This window comes from Dermacentor silvarum, chromosome 3 (assembly GCF_013339745.2).
Source record: "Dermacentor silvarum isolate Dsil-2018 chromosome 3, BIME_Dsil_1.4, whole genome shotgun sequence".
In the NCBI taxonomy this organism is placed as follows: Eukaryota; Metazoa; Arthropoda; class Arachnida; order Ixodida; family Ixodidae; genus Dermacentor; species Dermacentor silvarum.
This window is the reverse complement of record NC_051156.1, coordinates 45,729,673-45,752,707: the sequence shown is the minus strand read 5'-3', so window position 1 is coordinate 45,752,707 and position 23,035 is coordinate 45,729,673. Positions and strand designations below refer to the sequence as shown.

At 49.1% G+C, this 23,035-nt stretch overlaps 1 protein-coding gene across 1 annotated transcript in view; it reads left to right on the top strand.

Annotated features, from left to right (window-relative positions):
• The window catches only part of LOC125943767 (pre-mRNA-splicing factor CWC22 homolog), a 90,073-nt gene that overhangs the window by 49,481 nt on the left and 17,557 nt on the right, over positions 1–23,035 (top strand). Inside the window, exons 6-7 of the mRNA XM_049663272.1 lie at positions 10,358–10,447; positions 12,595–12,746. Of these exons, the coding sequence (XP_049519229.1) occupies positions 10,358–10,447; positions 12,595–12,746 (242 nt within the window). The remainder of the gene's footprint in view (positions 1–10,357; positions 10,448–12,594; positions 12,747–23,035) is intronic.

The following is a 23,035-nucleotide window of genomic DNA, read 5'->3' as shown; positions in this document are numbered from 1 at the left end:
AGTGTCCATATAATTGCTATCGCAATAAAAGCACGAACAGTGACAATTGTGTACGTTGCTGGTCCGTAGTTCATTTCGCGCCGGTTGCTTATAGAAAATTTGTAGAGAGCTATACGGAGTAATGATATTAGCTTTATCAGCTGTATAAAATTGGACATGCAGCAGCACCGGCAACACGCCGAACTGTTGTCGACGCCGTCGGCGTTTTGCCCGCGTTCGCTCAAAATGCGTGCGGCGTTGGTGACTGTTGCCGGAGCCTCTGATATAAATAGGCACTTGGTGCCGCAGCTAAACGTCGCCTCCCTTCCCTCCCCCCCCCTCCCCCACGGCCTGTCGCGCGTCGGAAGAAGGCACGTTTGCTCTACATATATGGTGATTGTAAAGGAGGAAAGAGACGCCTACTTCTGCAGCCCTTAAGCGAGCACGGCGCAGAACGCGCGTTTGTTCTCCGCCGTGCGTTCACTTCCCGTGAAAGCGCGTGCCCCTCGCTCCCATTCACTCGCACATACAGCGTTCGGCGCGCGGCGACGATTTCATCTCCATTGACGTCATACGGAACCTCACGGCGACGGCGACGACGACGGCAGAAATCTGCTTTTGAGTGTCCATAAAATTGCTATCGCAATAAAACATGAATAGCATACCTGAATAAATCAAGCGTGCTAGCTGACTATTTGTCACCGCCCCGTTTCAAAGGGGATGCCATTAAATCATCATTATCATCACCACATGTGTTCCTTGACTTTCGCTACCAATTCCCTAATCGGTTTCCCGGAAGCGCACTAATCTGTAGTCGCTCGGCTGCACCTACCCTCTCTATTATCAACGGCCCTACTTTGCGCATGTTTGAATCCCCCCCAAAAAACACAACTCTACGCCTTTCCTCCTCTTCGCCACCGAAAGCTGCACCTAAGTCCGCGATACCCTCCCCTCCTGCCTTACCTTCGCTTTGCTGACTTCTTTCGCGGCCGGCACATCTGTGGTAGCCCCTTCGTGACCATCACTGACGTGTCCGCAACTACATCCCGGCGTGGAGCCTTCGGCTTCGTAACCTGCTCTCGCTTCGGCGCCAGCCCCCTTCCGTGCTCGCTTCGAAGCGTTTACCATTGCTTTGCGGAGTGGCGGCCGCCAGCTTCATTTCTACGTTCTCTAGCTTGTCTTCTATCCCCTTCCTCTGCTTTTCTTCGCTCTTGAGTAACTTTTTTAGCTTTCCAACCCGCTAAGCTAGCTTATTCTTCTCCTGTTTAGACGGTCTAGTCGCGATTCCTAGCACACACATCCTTCTGCTAAAAACTGCCTTGTTTGCTTCGAGTACTGACTGATACAGCGTTTCTTTCAACGCGTAGGAAGGCTCGCACTCAGAACAACGGGCGCGTGGTTTGCTCGTAGTACCAAAGATCTTGTATTAACGAGTCATAGTGCAAAAGTAACCCTACGTGCAGAAAAAAAAATATTCGTTTCGTACTTACATCTAAGCAAAACAAAAAAGACCAAGAAACTGAAAAGCTGCGTTGAGAAGTCACTTCCACTCGGAAGGTCTGTTTCCTTTGGCGTCACTGGAAAGAAAATAGATACTTTTGAAAAATGCCACCTGGCGGACAGATAACATAAATAGCATAGCATAAAAACAGAACAAAACAGAAAAAGAAGAAAAAATGAAAAGTACAAGGCATAGGTAGGGGCAATTTAAACAGGAATTCGTACGGTCACATGCACAGCAAGATTAAGAGGCTCGAAAAAGTAGCAGATATTCGACTTCTTTATCTGTTAGAGCTATCGAAGGTTGGCTTATACAATCATATTGAAGTTGACAAATATGATATGTGAAAGATTTGCATCACAGAACAGAATTATGAGCTCGCCTTTTCAGACATATTGTTACGGTGAAGGGAAAGAAGACGGTGACGCGAACGAGAGGAAGACGAAGTTTCTGGCCGTTGCCTGAACGCCATATTTCTTCGCTTGTAAATATACATCCTTCTACACTCGTGGGCCTGCTTTCTTCCTGCAACATTTTGGTGGAAGGTGCTGGGTACAATCACGGAACTTCGCAGTGGACGTCATCTACCTGCCGCCACAATGGCAGATCAACCGACACAACCGACAACGCCTCAGCAGTCCACGCCAACGGTCATCCTCACTCATCTGCGGGACCCGGGGACATTTTGTGGCACGGACAACACCGACGTCGAGGACTGGCTTGCGATGTACGAACGAGTGTGCGACAACAACAGGTGGGGTCCAACAATGATGCTAGCAAACCTCATGTTTTATCTGAAAGGAACTGCGAAGCAATGGTACGATACGCATGAAGCTGACCTAACAAGCTGGGATGTCTGCAAATAAAAAATGCGTGACCTGTTTGGCAGACCTGTCGGTCGTCAGTTGGCAGCAAAAAAAGAACTTGCATGCCGCGCTCAGACGTCCACAGAATCCTATGTCGTGTACATACAGGATGTGCTGGCTCTCTGCCGCAAGGCTGATAACACCATGACCGAGGCGGACAAGATTGGTCACATACTAAAAGGTATTGCAGACGACGCCTTCAATCTCCTGATGTGTAAGGATTGTGCCACTGTGGATACAATTATAAAGGAGTGCCGGCGCTTCGAACAAGCGAAAGGCCGCCGCGTCCCTCAACATTTCGACAGGTTGCCCAATACCGCCGCGACATCTTCGTGCGCAGACCCGCCGCGGTTCGTTCAGCCGACAGGATCAGAAAATCTAACGCGTATCGTTCGCCGTGAGCTTGAGGCCATGGCTCCGGCTCCAATTCGTTCCGACTGTCGGGAAAGTGTGCCCGCTATCTCGCTTATACAAGCGGTCGTTCGGGAATAAATAGCGAGTTTGGGCATTCCATCTCTCTGCTCTGTCCGCCATACGAACACATACCAGATTTCTCCGGCCGCTCGCTCCCAGACGCAAAGCTTCCCGCCACTCCGCCGCAACCCCGCGGACTGGCGCACACCGGATGACAGACCCATCTGTTTTAATTGTTCCGGTATTGGACACATCGCCCGTCATTGCCGTAATCGCTGGTCGTCGTCTCCTCGGTGGTCGTCTCCGAGTCACTACCGCCAAGTACCAGACAATCGCACTTTCTCGCCCTACACGCCGCCTCGGAACATCAACGCCGACAGTGCTCCACCAAGATCCAGCCGCTCCCCGTCTCCGCAAGGCCGTCAGTCCCGTTCGCCTCTCGTTCACCGCTCTTCGTCCCCATCTGCAACCGGTCGCTTCCTTTCGGGAAACTAGGCGGTGCAGCTCCCGGAGGTGAAGCTGCAACTCCGACCCGGCCCACAAATCCTCTGTTGACCCTGCCTACACGTGGAAACCTACTGGACATTGAAGTTGGTGGTGTTCCTGTCACATCTCTCGTTGACACAGGAGCGCAGCTTTCAGTTATGAGCGCTGCTCTCCGCCGAAGGCTCAAAAAGGTTCCGACTCCCGCCGTACCGTGCACTGTGCGAGTCGCCGATGGGAGTACTTCACCTGTTCTTGGAATGTGCACAGCACGTGTGACCATTGCGGGCCACTATAGCGTTGTTTTATTTATCGTCCTCGAGCACTGTCCACACGACCTAATTCTCGGCCTCGACTTCCTTTCGAAACACTCTGCCCAAATTGACTGCTCCGCAGGTGTTGTACAGCTGGATCTGCCGCTTCCTGCCGACGCAGACGCAACAACTTGTGCTTCACCCCGCCTATGTTCTGCTGAGTTTGCAAGGCTGTCTCCACAGGCGGCTACCAATGTCCTCCTGACGCCCTGTCCTCCCGTACCTGATGGCGAGTACGTCGTGTCTCCGCTTACTGACGTGGTTTTGTCACGAAATATTGCCCTACCGAGCACCTTAATCCGGATCCTCGAAAACTGCGCTCGGGTGCCCATCCTCAATTTTGGATTTTCGACGCATGTGCTGCCACTCGGCATTGCCGTCGCACTTATCACTCCTTTGGATGATTTTGAGATTTCTTCTTTGGCCTCCGAATCCTTCCTGAGTACCAACGCACCTTTGTCACCCATTCCTTCGTGCTCGACGCCTGCGGACGATGTTTGTAAGATGATCGCCCCTGACCTTCCTTCCGAGCAAAGAACAGCTCTTTGTCACCTCCTGTCATCTTATCGGGATATCTTTGATTTGGACGACCGTCCACTTGGTCAGACATCTGTTGTCACGCATCGCATCAACACCGGTGACGCCAGCCCCATTCATAGGCGGCCATATCGTGTCTCCGCAACAGAAAGGGCCATAATCCAGAAAGAGGTCGACAAGATGATGGACAAGGTTATCATTGAACCTTCCAGTAGCCCGTGGGCATCACCGGTTGTCTTAGTAAAGAAAAAAGACAACTCGTGGCGCTTCTGCGTTGACTACCGTCACCTCAACAAGATAACAAAGAAGGATGTTTATCCCCTGCCTCGCATTGACGACGCTCTTGACTGCCTTCACGGATCCCAATACTTTTCATCAATTGACCTCCGCTCCGGCTATTGGCAGATTAGCGTCGACGAGATGGACCGCGAGAAAACCGCCTTCGTCACACCGGACGGTCTGTACCAATTTAAAGTCATGCCCTTTGGATTATGCAATGCGCCAGCTACATTCGAGCGCATGATGGACTCTCTGCTGCGCGGCTTGAAGTGGTCTACATGCCTCTGTTACCTCGACGATGTGATTGTGTTTTCGTCGAACTTTGAGAGCCACCTGAGGCGCCTCACGACCATACTCTCCGTGTTTCGCAGGGCTGGCCTTCAGCTAAATTCCTCCAAGTGCCATTTCGGTCGCCGTGAAATTACCATGCTCGGCCATCTCGTAAACGCCGCCGGAATCCAACCTGATCCACAGAAAGTCCACGCTGTGCGCAATTTTCCTGTGCCTTGTTCAACAAACGATGTCCGTACTTTTCTGGGCTTATGCTCTTATTTCCGGTGATTTGTGAAACAATTTGCCGACATCGCTCGCCCTCTCACTGACCTTCTTAAGAAAGATGCATCTTTCTCTTGGGGACCACTGCAGGAGCAAGCCTTCTCTACCCTGATCGAGCGGCTTACAACCTCCCCGATTCTGTCACACTTTGACCCTTCTGCGCCTACTGAAGTACGAACTGACGCGAGTGGTTATGGCATCGGCGCTGTCCTCGCTCAACGTCAACAGGGCCACGACCGTGTCATCGCTTACGCCAGCCGCCTTCTTTCCACGCCCGAGCGAAATTACTCCACCACTGAGAGGGAATGCCTCGCGCTCAATGGGCGGTCGCGAAATTTCGGCCGTACCTTTTCGGTCGGAGCTTCTGCGTCGTAACCGATCATCACGCCCTCTGCTGGCTCTCCTCTTTGAAGGACCCAACTGGACGACTTGCACGTTGGGCATTGCGTCTACAAGAATATACATTTTCTATTACGTATAAGTCAGGGCGCCTGCATAAAGACGCTGACTGCCTGTCCCGCAATCCCGTGGATCAACCGGACGATACCGATGCAGACTCGGACATCAGTATTCTGTCTCTCTCCGGCTTTCTCCATATTGGCGACGAGCAACGCCAAGATCCTGTTCTTCGAACACTTATGGAACGCCTAAGCTCCTCGCCTAATGACCCGTCTCTGCGGATGTTCACCTTGCGCGATGGAACTTTGTACCGTCGTAGTGTTCGTCCTGATGGCCCGGAGCTGCTCCTAGTCGTTCCAAAGCACCTTCGACTGGCCGTGCTCCAGCAACTTCACGACGCTCCTACTGCTGGACATCTGGGCATCACTCGTACGTACGACCGCCTGCGGCGCCGCTTCTTCTGGCCCGGCATTTATCGCTCTGTGCGCCGTTATGTCACTTCTTGCGACCTGTGTCAGCGCCGCAAGACGCCTGCTATGCCTCCTGCTGGTTTGCTTCAACCAATTGCTATCCCTACAGAGCCCTTCTTCAGTGTGGGCCTCGACCTCCTTGGCCCCTTTCCTATTTCTATGAAAGGAAACAAATGGATTGCTGTAGCAACAGATTATGCCACGAGATAGGCCATTACACGAGCGATGCCAACCAGCTGCGCTACAGATGTCGCCGACTTCCTACTATACGACGTCATCCTGCACCACGGCGCCCCTCGCCAGTTACTCACGGATCGCGGCCGCTACTTTCTCTCGAAGGTCGTCGATGATCTGCTCCGCTCCTGTTCTACAGAACACCAGCTCGCTACCGCATACCACCCTCAAACGAACGGCCTCACCGAACGACTCAACCGCACACTAACCGAAATGCTGGCCCTGTACGTTTCCGACGATCACCGCGACTGGGACGTCGCTTTACCGTACATCACTTTCGCATACAACTCGTCCCGTCACGATACTGCCGGATTCTCCCCATTTTACCTTTTGTATGGCCGCGACCCCACCTTGCCCTTCGACACGTTGCTACCTTCCGCAGTACAATCACCCAGCACTGGTTACGCTCGCGATGCTATTGCCTTAGCCGCCCAGGCCCGAGAGGTCGCGCGTCATCGCCTCACAGTCTCGCAAGCTTCTCAAAAACGACGCTACGACCTTCGGCACCGAGACCACCATTTTTCACCTGGTTCCCTTGTCCTTCTCTGGACGCCTTCACGTCGAGTCGGCTTGTCGGAAAAACTCCTTTCCCGTTATTCTGGTCCATACCAGATCTTACGCCAACTGTCCGACGTGACATACGAGATCGCCCCAGTCGGTCAGCCTTCAGTGTCTCCCAACGTCACCAGCGATGTTGTTCACGTCGCCAGGCTCAAGCCCTATGTCTCCCCATTAAGCGACGCTCCATAACCTGCACCGGGACGGAGCTAACCCCACCGGGAGGGTGATGTTACGGTGAAGGGAAAGAAGAAGGTGACGCGAACGAGAGGAAGACGAAGTTTCTGGCCGTTGCCTGAACGCCATATTTCTTCGCTTGTAAATATACATCCTTCTACACTCGTGGGCCTGCTTTCTTCCTGCAACAATATTATTGATGTCTGCAGAATTATCCAAACAATGAACTTCGTTCTATTGTTACACTGCGTTCGTTTGTTCGGGTGATTGATGCCTTGTATACTCAAAAATCCGGTGTTTGCATGTCGTCTAAAGTAGCACCGGTACTCAGTGACATTGTTCTAGCAGATTCGACAGAGTAAATAAGAACTTTCATGGCTTGGCCGAGAAGATTTTCCGTTATGTCGATGACTATTTAGTCTTATTTAAGGTAACTAATTACAACAGAACCTCAATAGACATTCTCGCGTCATTTCGAGAGGAAGGTCTTGGCCTGCATTTTACAATGGAAAGAATATCTGATGACAGTCATCTCATATTTCTAGATTTGATTGGGAGTTTCACTCCGACACATTTATGTTGGCATTACCAGCCACGGTCTGTTAAGCCGTTGCTGTAGTTTGCATGCAATTATTTCAAGGTTGTTAAACATTCAACTGCTTCTTCGTGCCTTCGATCTGTCCTTTCAAAACCATGTAACCATGGCATGACAGTTAACTTCCAGGAGCAATTATCTAGGTTGCATGCGGCGGGCTACCCCAGCTACTGTGTACCCACGGCTTGTATCAAGCTTGTAATTTGAGTGATACAGATGGGATAAAAAAACACTTGAGCGCCGCCATGAAAAGAAGCCGATTGTGGTGCCAAACATGCACAAGCTGTCGAATAACGTGAAGAATATTGCTAACAGATACAGCAATGACACCGTCTTCTCCTGAAAGGTTAAGCTTTCGAGACTGTAATCTTGTTAGAACTAAGCTATCAGAGAAGGTTGGGGGTGTGAGCGATTGTGATGTTAGGCGTGCGTATTCTTTTGTGCCATACAAAGACGGTGTTATTTACCAGCTGCCATTATCGTGTGGAAAGGTGTACGTTGGTCAGAGATCACATGCGTCAACGTGAGATTAAAAGAACACAAGCAACCAGAGAGATAGAGCCAGGGATAAATGCGCTGTCGGTAAACATAGAGCGCAAGCGCCACGAGCAACGAGGGAGAGAGACGGAGCACGGGAGCTACTGCTAAGCACGTAGCGCAAGCAGTACAAGCAATGAGAGAGAGAAAGATCGAGCAGTGTCGCTGCCGTTAAATATATGGCGTGAGCACCACGGACAACGAGAGAGAGAGAAAGAGAGCATGGGCGCTGCGGTTAAAACTGTTGTGCGAGCGCCTCAAGCAATGAGAGAGAGAACACGTGCGCTACTTTTAACCATAGAGCCCGAGCAACGAGAAAGCAGGAGCACGGGCGCCGCGGGTAAACATATAGCGCGAGTGCCACAAGCAACAAGGTCGAAAGACAGAGCACGGATGCTGCTGCTAAACACATAGCACAAGCGCCATGAGCGACGAGAGATAAAGAGACAGTGCACGGGCGCTCCTGTACAGCATATAGCGCGAACACCCTGAGCAGCGAGAGAGAGAGAGAGACAGATCACTGGCGCTACTGTTACATATAGCGCGAGTGCTACGAGCAACGAGAGTGAAAGCTAGAACACAGCCGCTGCTCCTAAACAAGAACACGAGCTCCACGAGCAACGAGAAAGCAAGAACACGGGCACTGCTGTTAAGCAAATAGCGCGTGCGCCACGAGCAACGAGATAGAGCGACAGCACACGGGTGCGTCTGCTTAACACATAACGCGAGCGCCATGCGTAGCGAGCGAGAGAGACATAGCACGAGCTTTTGAGCACTAGCGCGAGTGCCACAAGCAACGACAGAGCGATAATGGACCCGGCCGTGAGTAAGAGTTCGCAGTGGCGTGGTACCATGTTCATAAAAAGAAACTTTTAAGCGCGATATCGTTAAGGGCCCCGTGTCGCAGAAAATCCGGTGTCTGCTTCGGCTTTGGCGCCCGCGGCCGAGAAAATCATCCCCAATCATGCAGGCCCTCCAAATATATTTAGGTATGCCACACCATTCTATCATTAATGTTGCTCATACCTTATCTAGCATTCTTGGCAAAGCTATTCCTCGGAATTTTGAGAATGACAATCCACAAACAAATGTCATGAAACAAAACATCCACAGCGCATGCCTTTTATGTTAAATCTTCTCAGACTGAAATAATAAAAGTGCGAAACAAAAACGGAAGCCTGAAAATTATGTCATGTTTTTTTTTTGGTGCGACTGTGCAATATCTCCGGGATCGCCCCACGCAAGGGGCCGCGTTTATACCATGCAGAAAGCTGGCCTTCGTCCATAGCGTTCGCCGCCAATGTTTCCCGGTCCCCAATACGGTTTCTTAAACTGCAGTTGTCGGGAAGCGTGAGAATCAGTCAGGAATCTTTGAATGCTATCGCTTTCCACTCTTAAAAGCGAAGCTTAAGCGTCCTCCCATAATTTTGACGATTGGGACGGCCTCAACAGGTGCAGTAGCGCCGACTGGCCAAGTTCGTCGGGTCATAAAGCAGGAGACGCGCACTTACCTGCCCCATCTCATCGTAGCGCGCGTTTGATCAAGTGACATCCAACATTGGCCATGCCGAAAGACGACATGCAACCGTCCTTCTAGCGTCACCCTCGTACGCTTTCCATCACACACTGAGCAAAGAGCGCGCGGGACGCCATGTTATCGCACTTGCACTTTATACTTCAACTCACGGCAACGCCGCCGACGAGTACGAAAATTAGCCTTGAGTGTCTGTATGATTGCTATCGCAATCAACAAACGGCCGAAGGAAGAGAAACCCTCGTTTTGTTATGCATGTTATAATAAACATAAGCGCTCTGCCAGCCGTGATCCCGTATTTGTTTCGCCTTGTTTGCGATGTTAGGCCAACCATTTATACGTACAAGCTCCCCTAACTTTCCGTTCTTGCTGGCTACGTATAAGCATCTACGTATCTGCCCCAGAAGTGAGATATATACTCACTCCTGTCTCCTGTAAAGTCACATCTCCCAGTGACGTTGTGTCTTCTCTAGACTGCTTGTCAAAAATTTTGTTATTCTATGTATTTGGTTCAACTAATCTGTTGAACAACAGCATCTTCAGTCAAACAGCAAGCTTCAGTTGACCGTCTGTGTTAAAAATAAACTTGCACCAACCCACACAACAAGCATGTATGTAAAGGGTTCACTGTAACAAGGTATTCTACTCTTAGAAATATCGCAAGGTCTTTAAATTTTGAAAGCAACATAACCAGAAAATGTTTGTGTTTTCTTGGAACGTACAACGTTCATTCCTATTGCTTTTTACAGTGGGAAATTCCGCAATGCACAGTTCCCAGTTATATATTTTAATTGTGCAGTCGCGTTTAGTAGTGTAGTTTTTTTGCACATACGATAATATAATTGGAGGGAGCAAAGAAGTGTTTTTTTATCTTTCTAGTTGGCGTGTTATTGAGAACGTATGGTTGGTTCTTTTGACTCTGCAGATCAAAGAGAACCTGGGAAAGTGCCATCCAGCTTACACCATGTACGCGTCGTCTCTAGTGGTCGCCTGCGATGGCGTTGTCCACCCTTTCGTAAGTAGTGGTGCATGAGAGACCACTACTACCTTATATTCAGTGTACCGTTATTCGAAACCTCTAAAAGTGTCATTGTATAAAAATCGAGGTTAACAAATAAGCTCGAGAAAAAGTCAAGGACTGCGCAAAGAGCGATGTCACGAAAAATGTTAGGCGTAACATTAAGAGACAGGAAGATAGCGGTGTGGGTCAGAGAGCAAACGGGCATAGCTGGATGTTCTAGTAGACATTAAGAGAAATAAATGGAGCTGGGAAGACCATGTAATGCGTTGGGTAGATAACCAGTGGGCCATTAGAGTTACAGAATGATTGCAAATAGAAACGAAGCGCAGTCGAGGACGGCAGAAAACTAGGTAGGCTATTGTAGGCTGATGATGATTATTTTTTCAGACTTATTGCCAAGTATTGTTCCTAAGCTTGCTGCTCGATAGAGCTTGAACAGGACACAGTGCACTTATGGGCACCTGTTGGTTTATCACACAAAAACAAGACACCTGATATGGAGTTTCCTACCGAAGAATACAGGTGTGTGGCTGGAGCTGAGGTATTTGATTCACGCCCCAGCACTTGATATTAGGCTTATAAGCTAGCAACTGAAATATTGCTATGAAATTCCCCTCGCACTGGCATGGCCAAGAACAGTGTTTGGTTTACTCGTATTTACGACCACCAGGTACGCTCTGTGCGTCGACTTTCTTTAGTATTTCTCTATGTGCTTTGTTTCCCAGATGCTAAATTTGGCAGCATTAAGGTTTTTTTATTTAGTTTCCTAGGGTTATTCCTATTTCCTACAAAGAACTTTAGGTTTCAATTGAATTCAATTCAGTTTGTTTCAACACCAGATGAGACTATACAACAGTCACAACAGTGATGCAGATACTAATCAATCAATGCCATTTTAGTGTAGTTTCTCCGGCTTGCATGCTGTTTACTGTAGTGTACAGCATACATTTTCAGACAGGAGAAATAACTTACTGAAAGGGGTCGTCTTGCGCCCACATTGGCGCCAAGCAACTTTTAAATTTGTGAATAAATCACGGGTCAAGAATGGTGGTGTTATCACTGTAGGGCATCATCATTATTTGAACTTCTAGGATCAAACGTACTATACATACGATAAGTGCGGTTTTAGGTCGTTTGTCCTACTTGCATGCTGTTCACTGTAGCGTAGAGCATAAATTTACACACAGCACAACTAATGGGCAAAACTGCACATTACTGACCAGCAACTGAGATTTTTATTTCGGGAACAGAAAATACATATGTTAGGTACATGTACACAGAGATGAAGAAATGCACATGTAAAAATTGTTACTTGATTCTCCTTCTCTCAGTAGCCTGTTGGCACATGGTGCCCCTATATGGAATATGGCATATTGATAAGGCGTCGAAAGGACATCGGACATTGAATTCCCTTCCGGCGCTTGGTAACACAGTTAAAACTCGATCTAATGGAACCCGATTTTACGACGTTCCCGATCTAACGAAGAAATTACCGTTCCCCGGCAGATACCCATAGGGGATAAATGTTGTCATGAAGCCGAATTAACGAAAATAATGGCAGAGACGGGTTTGACAGAGACGGGGTTTTTATCGAGCGTGCGCTCTAATGCTATCGAGCTAAAACATCTAGGCACCCTAGTCACGGTCTTTGCGCTCGCGTCTTTGCATATCGGCAGCCTGTCATAGCTTCACGTGACCGTCTACCTGGCTTCCATCGCACATAGCACAAGCAATTCGGGCCGCCCTCACGGATTTTTCACACGCGCAGGCGTGGGTTAGACGCAAATAGAAGGCCGCGGTAGCTTTTGCGTGCCGCTAGGTTACAATTTTAGATTTTGAAGCACCGAAAAGTCTCTTCATCGATTTTACGAACTTCCCGATTTAAGGAAATTACTCGAGCGTCATCATCACTTGGTTAAATCGAGTTTCAACTGTACAGAAGAATGTGTTGAACATTTAAAAATAAATTATTATAGAATTCAAATAACTGCCTAGTAGCCTTTCCTCTATATTTGTAGAAAAGCGACACAAATTTTAAAGTCTGTTCAAAAGCTACGGGAGATATAGTTTAGGCACGACCTTTCCAAGCAACGCGCTAGGCCATGCAGCTCATTGACAGGTGTTTGCTCGCATCGCCGCAGACGGGCTTCTGGTTCTGTGTAGCAACGTACCTTGCCATCGGCATTCCGGCGATGTTCATGGCCCTTTTCATGTCCACGCTGTACTCAAGAAAGCCCAAGCCCAAGCCGAAGCTTCCACCTTCTGAGCCTGTGGAGCGCTTCACTCCTCCAGTGTAAGTGCACTTTGTCATCTGCTTATTAACTTCGTCTAATGCTCACACGACGTTGCTAGGGCGCACAATCCTAACGGGAGTAATGAGAGTAATAGGCTAATTTTGCGTATTAGAGAAGTTAGTTCGAGAATACACTGAAACCGCTTTTGCATATGAGAGTGCACACTGCATGGAGATAACAGTGGTGTTTCAGCAATTTCTTTTTGTGTTGATATTGCACAAACCGTACATACTGTAAAGTGAGAGGCACATCCAGGGCCACATGGTTTCGATATATTTGAGAGAGACTGGTATCTGTAGGAGTAACTTCCGCAAACTGTAAAGGTATTTGAGCAAAACTATCAAACGTAGCAGGATTCTGGCTGCACGGGAACATTGATGCTCCTCAGAAACCCCTTTATGATCAAGAATTGTAAAAAAAAATACACGTGAAAAACAATGAGTGCTCAAGCGTTTTCTAACAGTTTGCGGTTTTCTTAATAATTTCCTTCGGTTAATAAAATGTGGATGCGCAACAATAAAGTATAAATTCCTCCCAGTTAAGGCCCGAGGTTTGCTCGCTCATTAGGGCAGCCTAGTTTTATGGCAGTACATGCGCATTTTTTAAAATTAAAAACGCATAGTTGCGTGTGTCCACTGTCTTAGAGTAGAAGCAATACATTCGATAGGACAGTACGGTTCAGAACTCAAGAGCGGCGGCGGGGCGTCGCACACTGTGACCACTCGGTATCCAAATATTGTGCCTCGTTTTGAAGCGACCCATACTGTAGCTCCTCTCAAGTGAAATTTTGGACTGATTTTGGAGAAATCAGAAGCGAGAAGCTTTCACTGGCAAAATAATCAGCGAAATAATTACATTGGGCGAAGAATAATGAAACTACGGGAAGAGTAAAGAAAGTCCATCGGTATTCTTAACGAGAAGTATTACAGCGCCGAGGCAACTATAAGCTGAATTGTGGTTTGCAGAAGAAGATTTGTCTCCCACAAAAACGAGCAAACCTCTCACGGGATGAAGGATAATAGAGTAAGGATCAAAAGAAGCCAACATCATCGTAGAGAGCACAGCGTAATGTAGCAGGGAACAAGTTATCAACCCTAACCAGTTGAGCTCATACCAAAGATTCATTAGAGTTGCAGCTGCCGTGTTCAGATTTATAAACAACGTCCGTCGACGCAGAATGAGTGGTCCACTGAAATCCTGATAACAATAAATGCAAAATCATTTCTCATTAAGCAGAAACAGAAGCGTCAGATTAAAGCAGAGTTCGATGAACCCGAAAGGTCGGCAGTATTCTAACTTTGAGAGGTTGTTAAATCTTTGAACATGAGGATGCGCTGCTGAGGATTCGGGGAAGGCTGCAAGAAGTATTAATGACGTTGGATGAAAAACACCTGATTGTGGTACCATGTTACAACAACTTCACATAAAAGTCGCAGTTTGGCCCAACAGGCGAAACAGCGATTGTGATAGCGAACTAGTGGACATCTATTCGAAGTAAGGATAGTAGTTTTATAGACCGTAGAAACTTGTAGACATAGGCATACTAACTAAATGAGCAAGCATGGTGTCACCTGGGACACGCTCACGAAGCTGAGGACCAAGTTTTGGGTGATAAAAGGACGACAAGCCAATGAAGCGAAATATTATAGTGTGTGTTTCCTGCAGCTGGTACAATTCAAGGAATCTTATACGAGAAAGACCCCCCCCCCCCTCCCAGCAGCTGAAAGAGTAACCCAAGCACAACGATTCGAAGTCATAGGAGTACACTCTGCGTGTTCACTGCAAACAAGAGCGACCAATCCCACCTTGGTTTCTCAGTGGTTATGGCGTTGGTATACGGAGCACGAGGTCGAGTGATCGAATCCCGGCCACAGCGGCGGCATTTCGATGGGGTGAAATGCAGAAAACACCCGTGTACTTAGATTGAGGTGCACGTTGAAGAACCTTAGGTGTTCCAAATTAATCCGGAGTCCGCCACTACGGCATGCCTCATAATCAGATGGTGGTTTTGGGACGTAAAACCTCACAATCTTAATTAAATTAATTTAGGAGACACCAACACTGAGAATACCTGTGATGATATTGCAACGACGTGGGATCGTACGAGGACGCGGAGCAGCACCAACAAAGACACTTTATCAGTCGCAAAGAAAAAAACCAACAACGTCTTCTTCGTCTCCACGCTTAACCTAAAAGCCCGCGCTGCTTCAACCTTGTCCCCACTGGCACATACCCGCGGCAGTATAGTTGTTCCATTGGCTCCCCCCGTAGAAAAAAAAATGATCGTCCCTATGACAGAGGCTTAGCAAACTGCGATAAAGAAAAAGAACTGTGCAGTCTTGTCAGTCTTCAGTAGTACGGCTTCATACGAAGCACGTAAACGACTTCGGGTTAATGCCGTCGGCGCTTTGAACAGTGAGAGCCATCCGGAACGACTTCGTAGGTGACGTCACTGATGCGTCGAAGAACTATGTAGGGCCCGAAGTATCTGCGCAGGAGCTTTTCAGAAAGCCCACGCCGACGAATAGGTGTCCAGACCCATACTTTGTCGCCGATGTTGTATGTTACGGGTCTGTGCCGAAGATTGTAGCGTCTGGCGTCACATTCCTGTTGTTCGTGGATTCGCCAACGCGCAAGCTGCCTAGCTTCTTCTGCTCGCTGTGTGATCTCTTCAGCACCCGTCTCGTTGTCATCAAATTCATGAGGGCGCATTGCGTCTAATGTTGTCGTAACCTCACGGCCGTACACGAGGCTGAAGGGTGTCTGGTGAGTGGTCTTTTGACGAGCCGTATTGTACGCGAAGGTGACATAGGGTAAAACCTCGTCCCAGTTCTTGTGCTCTATATCGACGTACATGCTTATCATGTCAGCCAGTGTCCTGTTGAGTCGTTCCGTCAGCCCGTTTGTTTGAGGGTGATAGGCCGTGGTCTTCCGGTGGGCGGTACCACTTAAACGCAGAACGATGTCCAAAAACTTGGCCATGAACGCCGTACCTCTGTCCGTGATGACTACTTCCGGAGCGCCATGTCTTAAAACGATGGATTCAAGAAAAAAATGCGCCGCTTCATCTGCTGTTCCCCGTCGCAGAGCACTTGTCTCGGCATATCTAGTGAGATAATCCGTGGCGACGATTATCCACCTGTTGCCGGTAGTAGACGTTGGGAAGGGGCCCAGAAAATCCATACCTACTTGTGCAAATGGTGTGGCAGGTACTTGAACAGGGTGCAGAAGGCCGGCTGGCTTGACGGAAGGCGGTTTGCGGCGCCTGGCAATCCAGACATGTCTGAACATAATGCTTAACGACTGCAGCAAGTCTCGGCCAGTAGTAATTCTCTGCCGAATCCGTGCCAATGTGCGAGTGTAGCCCAAGTGCCCAGCGGTCGGCTCGTTGTGGCAGGCGTGTAAGATTTCACGTCGAAGCGATGAGGGAACAACGAGTAAGTAGTTGCTGCCGCTAGGAGAGAAGTTCTTCTTGTAGAGTACGCTGCGGCGCAAGCAGTATGACGCCAGCCCTCTTGTAAATAGCCTCGGCACGCTGTTGGTTCGTCCTTCCAGGTAATCAATCAGCAGGCAGCAATTCAATGTCATCCTGTTGCTGGCGTGAAAGATCGGCAGTGTCCACGAGTCCCAGAAAGATTGTGTCGTCATCGTCTTGGGCTGCCGTCTCAACAGGAGACCGAGAAAAGCAGTCGGCGTCTGCGTGCCGTTTCCCTGACTTGTATGCGACAGTAAAGTCGAACTCTTGGAGTCGAAGACTCCAACGTGCGAGCCGGCCGGAAGGATCTTTCAAATTAATGAGCCAGCAAAGCATATGGTGATCGCTAATAACGGTGAAAGACCGACCGTACAAATACGGACGAAATTTCAGAACTGCCCATACCATTGCGAGGCATTCTTTTTCAGTGGTGGAGTAGTTAGCCTCCGCTCGGGACAGTGTCCTGCTGGCGTAAATAATCACCTTTTCGCTGTCGTCCTGCCATTGTACGAGCACCGCCCCTAGACCGACATTACTAGCGTCTGTGTGCAATATCGTCGGGGCGTCTTCATCGAAGTGCGCAAGCACGGGAGGCGCTTGCATACCTTGCCGGAGCTCGTGAAATGCCCGCTGCTGGTCTTCGCCCCAAGTGAAAGGTATATCTTCTCTGGTGAGCTGTGTTAACGGCCACGCGATGCGTGAGAAATTCGCAATAAATCGCCGGTAATATGCACATAGTCCCAGAAAACGTCGCATGGCCTTTTTGTCTGATCGGGTCGGGAAATTAGCGACGGCAGCAATTTTATCCGGATCAGGTCGGACTCCTTGGTTACTGACGACGTGACCGAGGAACTGGAGCTCTTGAAAACCAAAATGGCACTCTTCAGGCTTTAACGTGAGACCGGCAGATCGTATTGCTTCAAAAACAGTTTTCAGCCTTCGTAGGTGTTCGTCGAACGTTGCGGAAAAGACGATCACGTCATCCAGGTACACCAGGCATGTTTGTAATTTGAGTCTAGAGCGCACAGTGTCCATTAAACGCTGAAATGTTGCTGGCGCTGAACACAAACCGAAGGGGAGTACCTGAAATTCGTAAAGTCCGTCAGGCGTCACAAAGGCGGTTTTCTCACGGTCTCTCTCATCCACTTCGATCTGCCAATAACCGCTTTTCAAGTCCATTGAGGAAAAGTAGCACGCGTTTCGCAACCTGTCCAAGGAATCATCAATACGTGGCAGTGGATAAACGTCCTTCTTTGTGACCTGATTGAGCTTCCGATAGTCTACGCAGAAGCGCAGGCTACCGTCCTTCTTTTTCACTCAAACTACAGGTGACGCCCAAGGACTATTAGATGGTCGAATAACGCCATCTTCCAGCATCGTCTTAACTTGTCTTTGGATTGCCTCGCGTTCCTTTGGGGCCACGCGATAAGGGTTTTGTCGAATAGGTCGGGCGTCGACATCAGTAATGATGCGATGTTTGGTAAGTGGCGTTTGACCAACTCTGGACGCAGATGAGAAACAGCCCTGGTACTGGTTGATGAGCTCAAGAAGACGGTCTCGCTCAACGGCCAGTTAACGTCGAACTAACGTCTACAATAGGCGCAGCTGTGGAGATCGTAGATGTCGTCTCCTGCGCTAAGTGGCAGTCTTCTGTCGGTATTACTTCTTCGAAATAAGCGACAGCAGTGCCTCTCACGATGTGTCGACGCTCCTTACTAAAATTCGTCAGCAAGAGTTCGGTGCTTCCGTCGATTACATTAATAAGTGCTCTGGCAATGGATATGCCGCAATTCAGTGCTAGCGCATTGATGTGTTCAGCGACTCCAGTCCCATTCTGCGGGCTGTCACAGGGCACGGGTACGAGAGAGCAACTCCGCGGCAAAAGTATCACGTCGTTTGCAGCTATACGTAAGCGACGTTGTGGATGCTCCTCATGCGTGACATTATCCGAGTTCGTTGCAAAGGTGACGCTTCTGTCGCGGATGTTAATCACGGCACCATACTCACGCAGTAAATCCATCCCCAATATAAGTTCCTTGCAACACTCAGAAAGAATGACGAGGGTGGCGACGAAGGTTGAACCGGCGATTAAGAGTCGGGCTGTACATTTCCCGACAGGTGTCATGAACTGACCTCCGGCGGTTCGTATGTTGGGTCCGTGCCATGGCGTATTCACCTTCCTTAGTTTGTCGGCGAGCTGTGCGCTTATAATTGAAAAATGAGAGCCAGTGTCAACAAGAGCGGCTACTTGGTGGCCGTCAATGCGAATGATGAGGTCGGCGCTGACGACGTCAGTTACGTCTTTCGTAGTTGAGTCCGTCGTATTCGTCGTTGCATTCGCCGTCTTCGCCGTATTTGTCGTTGCATTCGTCGCAGTCTTTACATCGTCGTACGTCGATAATGGGGGATATGGCGAACTTCGAGTACTGGCAACCTCACCCCCGGAGGTCGCTGCGTCTAGTTTCCCCGTCGCGGGCTAGGAGACCTGCCCCTAGTGACGTCGGCAAAACTGCGACGAGTCGGTGAATTGTAGCGCGCAGGTGATGGCGAAGGAGAACGTGATCGGGGAGTCGTCGTATTTTGCGGCAGGTCGTTCACAGGAGTGTCGTAGGCGCGTCGACCATCATACGGAGAATAGTATTTGGCAGGAAAGTTTGGGTATTGGGCGGCGCGATAGTTGTTTCATTTGTGGCAAACACGATAGACGTGTCCAGCTTCTCCACAATGGTAACACACTGGTCGGCGATCGACGGTGCGCCACAAATCGGTTTTCCGACGCTGATAGTTCGGTGGCAACTCTCCATGGAGCCAAGGATTGGCGTGCGTGTGTCGAAGATACGACATTGTTTGTGGTGGCGTGATCGCCGAGGCCGGTAGAGTCGACGGGGGTGACGATATCGACTCTGTTTGTAGCATAGGTGATGGTCTAGTTGCGGGTGTCAACGGCGTCGAAGTTACGTTGACTGGACGGCGAACAGCCTCCGTATAAGTAAGGCGCCGCGGCGCGTTACCACAGTCTGGCGATGAAAAAGCTTGCCGGACTTCTTCCCGGACCACATCAGCTACCAAATATACCGTTGGCGCCGGTTCCGCACCCGTAGTCGCAAATCCGAGCTGCCGAAGCTCTTCTCGCACAACCTCTCGGATAATTTCACGCAGAGGCTTGTCGTTACTTGGAGCCAGAACGGAAGTGTTCGCCGCCGAGTTACTCATGTCATGCTGGCGGTATCGTTGCTGCAGGGCCCGTTCAATGGCTGTGGCCTCTTTTGTGAACTCCGCCACTGTAGTCGGTGGATTTCTCACAAGGCCGGCAAACAGTTGTTCTTTCACTCCCCGCAAGAGATACCGCAGCTTTCGCTCCTCTGGCATGTCAGGGTCTGCTCTACGGAAAAGACGGGCCATATCTTCCGAGAACATAGCAACGCTCTCATTGGGTTTTTGAATTCGGATTTCGAGGAGACGCTGCGCATTTTCCCTCCTGTCGATGCTCGTAAAAGTATCCAGCAGCTGTGTGCAGAAGTCGTCCCAGGTGGCAAAGCTTCTCTCTCGGTTGACGTACCACGTACGAGCATTGTCCTTCAGATAGAAATAGACGCTCGAAAGTTTGTCCGCCGAGCTGGTCACATGGTTGTGCTTGGCCACGCGCTCGAACTGATCAAGCCAATCTTGGACGTCTTGAAAGGCATCACTATGAAAGCTCTCCGGAACCATAGGGTTCTGCAGGGTTACTTGCGTTGGAGCCGCGGTGGCCATAGTAGTTGCAGGGGGCGAACGATTTCTTGGGGTTTCTTGCAGGGGAGCGGACTCGGGCGCTAGGCCTAGTAGGCGGCGACTGAGCCGGTGGACCGGTGTTTCGATGCGCAATGGCGATTCCGGGCTCGATCGTTGGCTCCGCGAAGGGGTGCCGAGCATGAAGGATGGAGAATACCCAGCACCTCCACCAGTGTAACGACGTGGGATCGACGAGGACGCGGAGCAGCACCAACAAAGACACTTTATCAGTCGCAAAGTAAAAACCAACAACGTCTTCTTCGTCTCCACGCTTAACTTAAAAGCCCGCGCTGCTTCAACCTTGTCCCTACTGGCACATACCCGCGGCAGTATAGTTGTTCCAATATGCATAGTTATGTTTATTTGTGCGGTGACGCTCGTCGAGAATTTCAAAATTGTAAGAACGTAGCAACCGAAAGCTCCTTAAAAGCTTTTCGATGGTACTTAGCAAGAGCAGATATGTGCCAAGTAATTTACAGTGACAAAGTACCTACCATGAAGAGTGCAGCCAAGGTACTCCAAGCTGTCATGGGCATCTCCACTGATCAAAAGACTCTGTTACCAGTCATAACGTAAAATGGCAATATATTTCAGAGAAGGCCCTTTGGTGGGTGGTTTTCACGAAAGATTGATCTTGACTTTAAGGACATCCCTTCGCAAATACATTGGATGACAATCAGTGGACGCTTACGAATGCATACCATTGTCAGTGAAGTTGAAGGAATCTTGAGCAACAAACCTCTGACATACGTATATCATGGACCCGGGGAACCTACGCCGCTAACACCCGCTTACATCGTAGGAGGGAAAGGAAAAGTGAAAGTGTACCCTACAATGCAATGACAAGGAACAATTGTGACTTAGACAGGATGTGTCCTTAGATGGTGGCGCAGGTGGTACGAGGAATACACAATGAAGTTCAAAGGGACAATAATTAAACCATCCAGAATGAAAAAAGAAAGTAACTTGAAGACTGGAGCTATAGTTCTGCTCGGAGAACGTCAACCTGATGCTTGGATGAAAATGTCGCGTAGTGGAAGAAGTGCCTCCGGGGCGTGACCTCCTTGTGAAGATACAGGACAAATAGTTAATAAAGAGGCCACTACGTTCAGTCTTTCCACTAGAGGATGCGTCTAAGGGCCGTCCAGGAAACTGTTGAAACCATTGCAAGAAAAAAGACATCGAAGCAAAAAAGCGAAAGACAAGTGTGGCTTGCGCGCGCGTCGACGAAATACGAACGAAAAAAACGGGTCTATATCGTACGGCTCTGTGGCGTCTCCGTTTGTAACAACGCTGACATTTTACCGTCGTTTTCACTTCACAAATGTCATCCCATTCTCGTCGTCATTCGGCCGTTTCCATACGGTCTCCGTCTTCCTTTCAACGTCATTCCTTCTACGTCATTCTATTGTAACCATGCTGCCGTCATTCAATCGTATTTATGCCACCGCTGGCATGCCATCGTCGTCCGATAGTCGGTGTCATGCGTCGTTTGTCCTATCGTCTTATCTCGCGCCGTCGTTGTCATTCCTGTTTGCCATCCGGTTGCGGTATCACCATCGTCGTCATACACTCGTTGTCATCCCATTTGCTTTGTGCCAGCGTCGTCACGCTGTCGACGGTACGCCACAGTTATCATTTCAAAATTGCCATCTCATGGTCCTCTTGCTGCAGTCGTCATACCAGCTTTGTCGTTCTTTCGGCTTCATTCCACCTTCGTTGTTCTATTCTCGTCACAGCGTCGTCCTCATACAGTCGTCGTGATGCCGTCGTGCTCATGGGCGAACTTGGCAAGCGAGTACCACAGCAACGTGGGACGATTGTGGAGGCAGCTTATGTCGCATGTAGCCGAAGCAACGGAAGTCTTATGACCACTACAGATATTAAATGAACGTGACTTCGATGATGCGGTGTGTCGCTACATAACTGAATGCTAATTCCATTATGCCGTAGACAGTCGTCGTGAGATGGCTTCTGCCGTAATTTTTTCAACTTCTACGTCGACGCCCATGAAAACCTTGCTCACTCTTGAAGTACGTTGATTTGAGCCAGTTGGTAAGTATTCCCGCGGTAAAGCTCCATTTCTCGCCCTGTAACACCGGCGATCACACATTCACTAGAACACTGCTCCATCTGTTGCATCTGTCAACCGTTAGCTACTTCACGAGCAGCCGCAGACTAGTTCCGTCGTCTAGTATGGTCGGCTCATGACGCAAAGCTCTTGACGAAGACGCCTTCAAAGCTTTAGTATTGATAGTGAAGCCGCGTCAAGAATTATGTCCTGTGACGCAGTCGAAATGAGTATCTATACACGTAACTATGTAAATTAAGATATTTAGCGAGGGTTCAACTTTCCTTATCCAGAAACCACGCCACGTCGCCGTTAATCGCGTTCCGTCACCAGTAAATATTTGTACAAGTATACGCTCACAGGGACACTTACATACATAATTCTCATGCACAAGGCTATTAAAGAAAAGAAACTTACTACAATGCGTGGCCAATCGATGTCAGAAACGGATGGTTGGGAGCATGTTTCTCGGCTGAATGCACACACCAATCACTCCGTACAAGACTCTGTTACCAGTCGGAACGCAAAGTAGAAAGATATTCTAGAGAAGGCCTCTTGGTAGGGTGGCTTTCACGAAAGATTGATCAGGACTTTAAAGGCATCCCTTCGGCAAAGTCAATGAATGGCGATTAGATGAATGGTTGTGATGACTCTGAGTGGCGCTGGACTAATACTATCAGGGCTTGATCTAGTACACGTAAATACCCAATATAGTGGCCGGATTCAGCGCATGCGTAATGCGAGGTCAGTTGTGGTTTTGGATCCCACTGGCGGCAAGCTATATTTTCGTCCATTTTTATTTTCCATGTTCCCTCATATTTTTTTCAACATTTCTGTTCCAACCACAGCTACTGTCCCCAATACAATCCTTGGCTTCATTGGCTGTTAGCAACAAAAACTGAGCCCCTCGGTTTCCATTCTTCTCTTACGTGTTATTACAGTTACACTCGGTGACAACTTTAACTTCAATT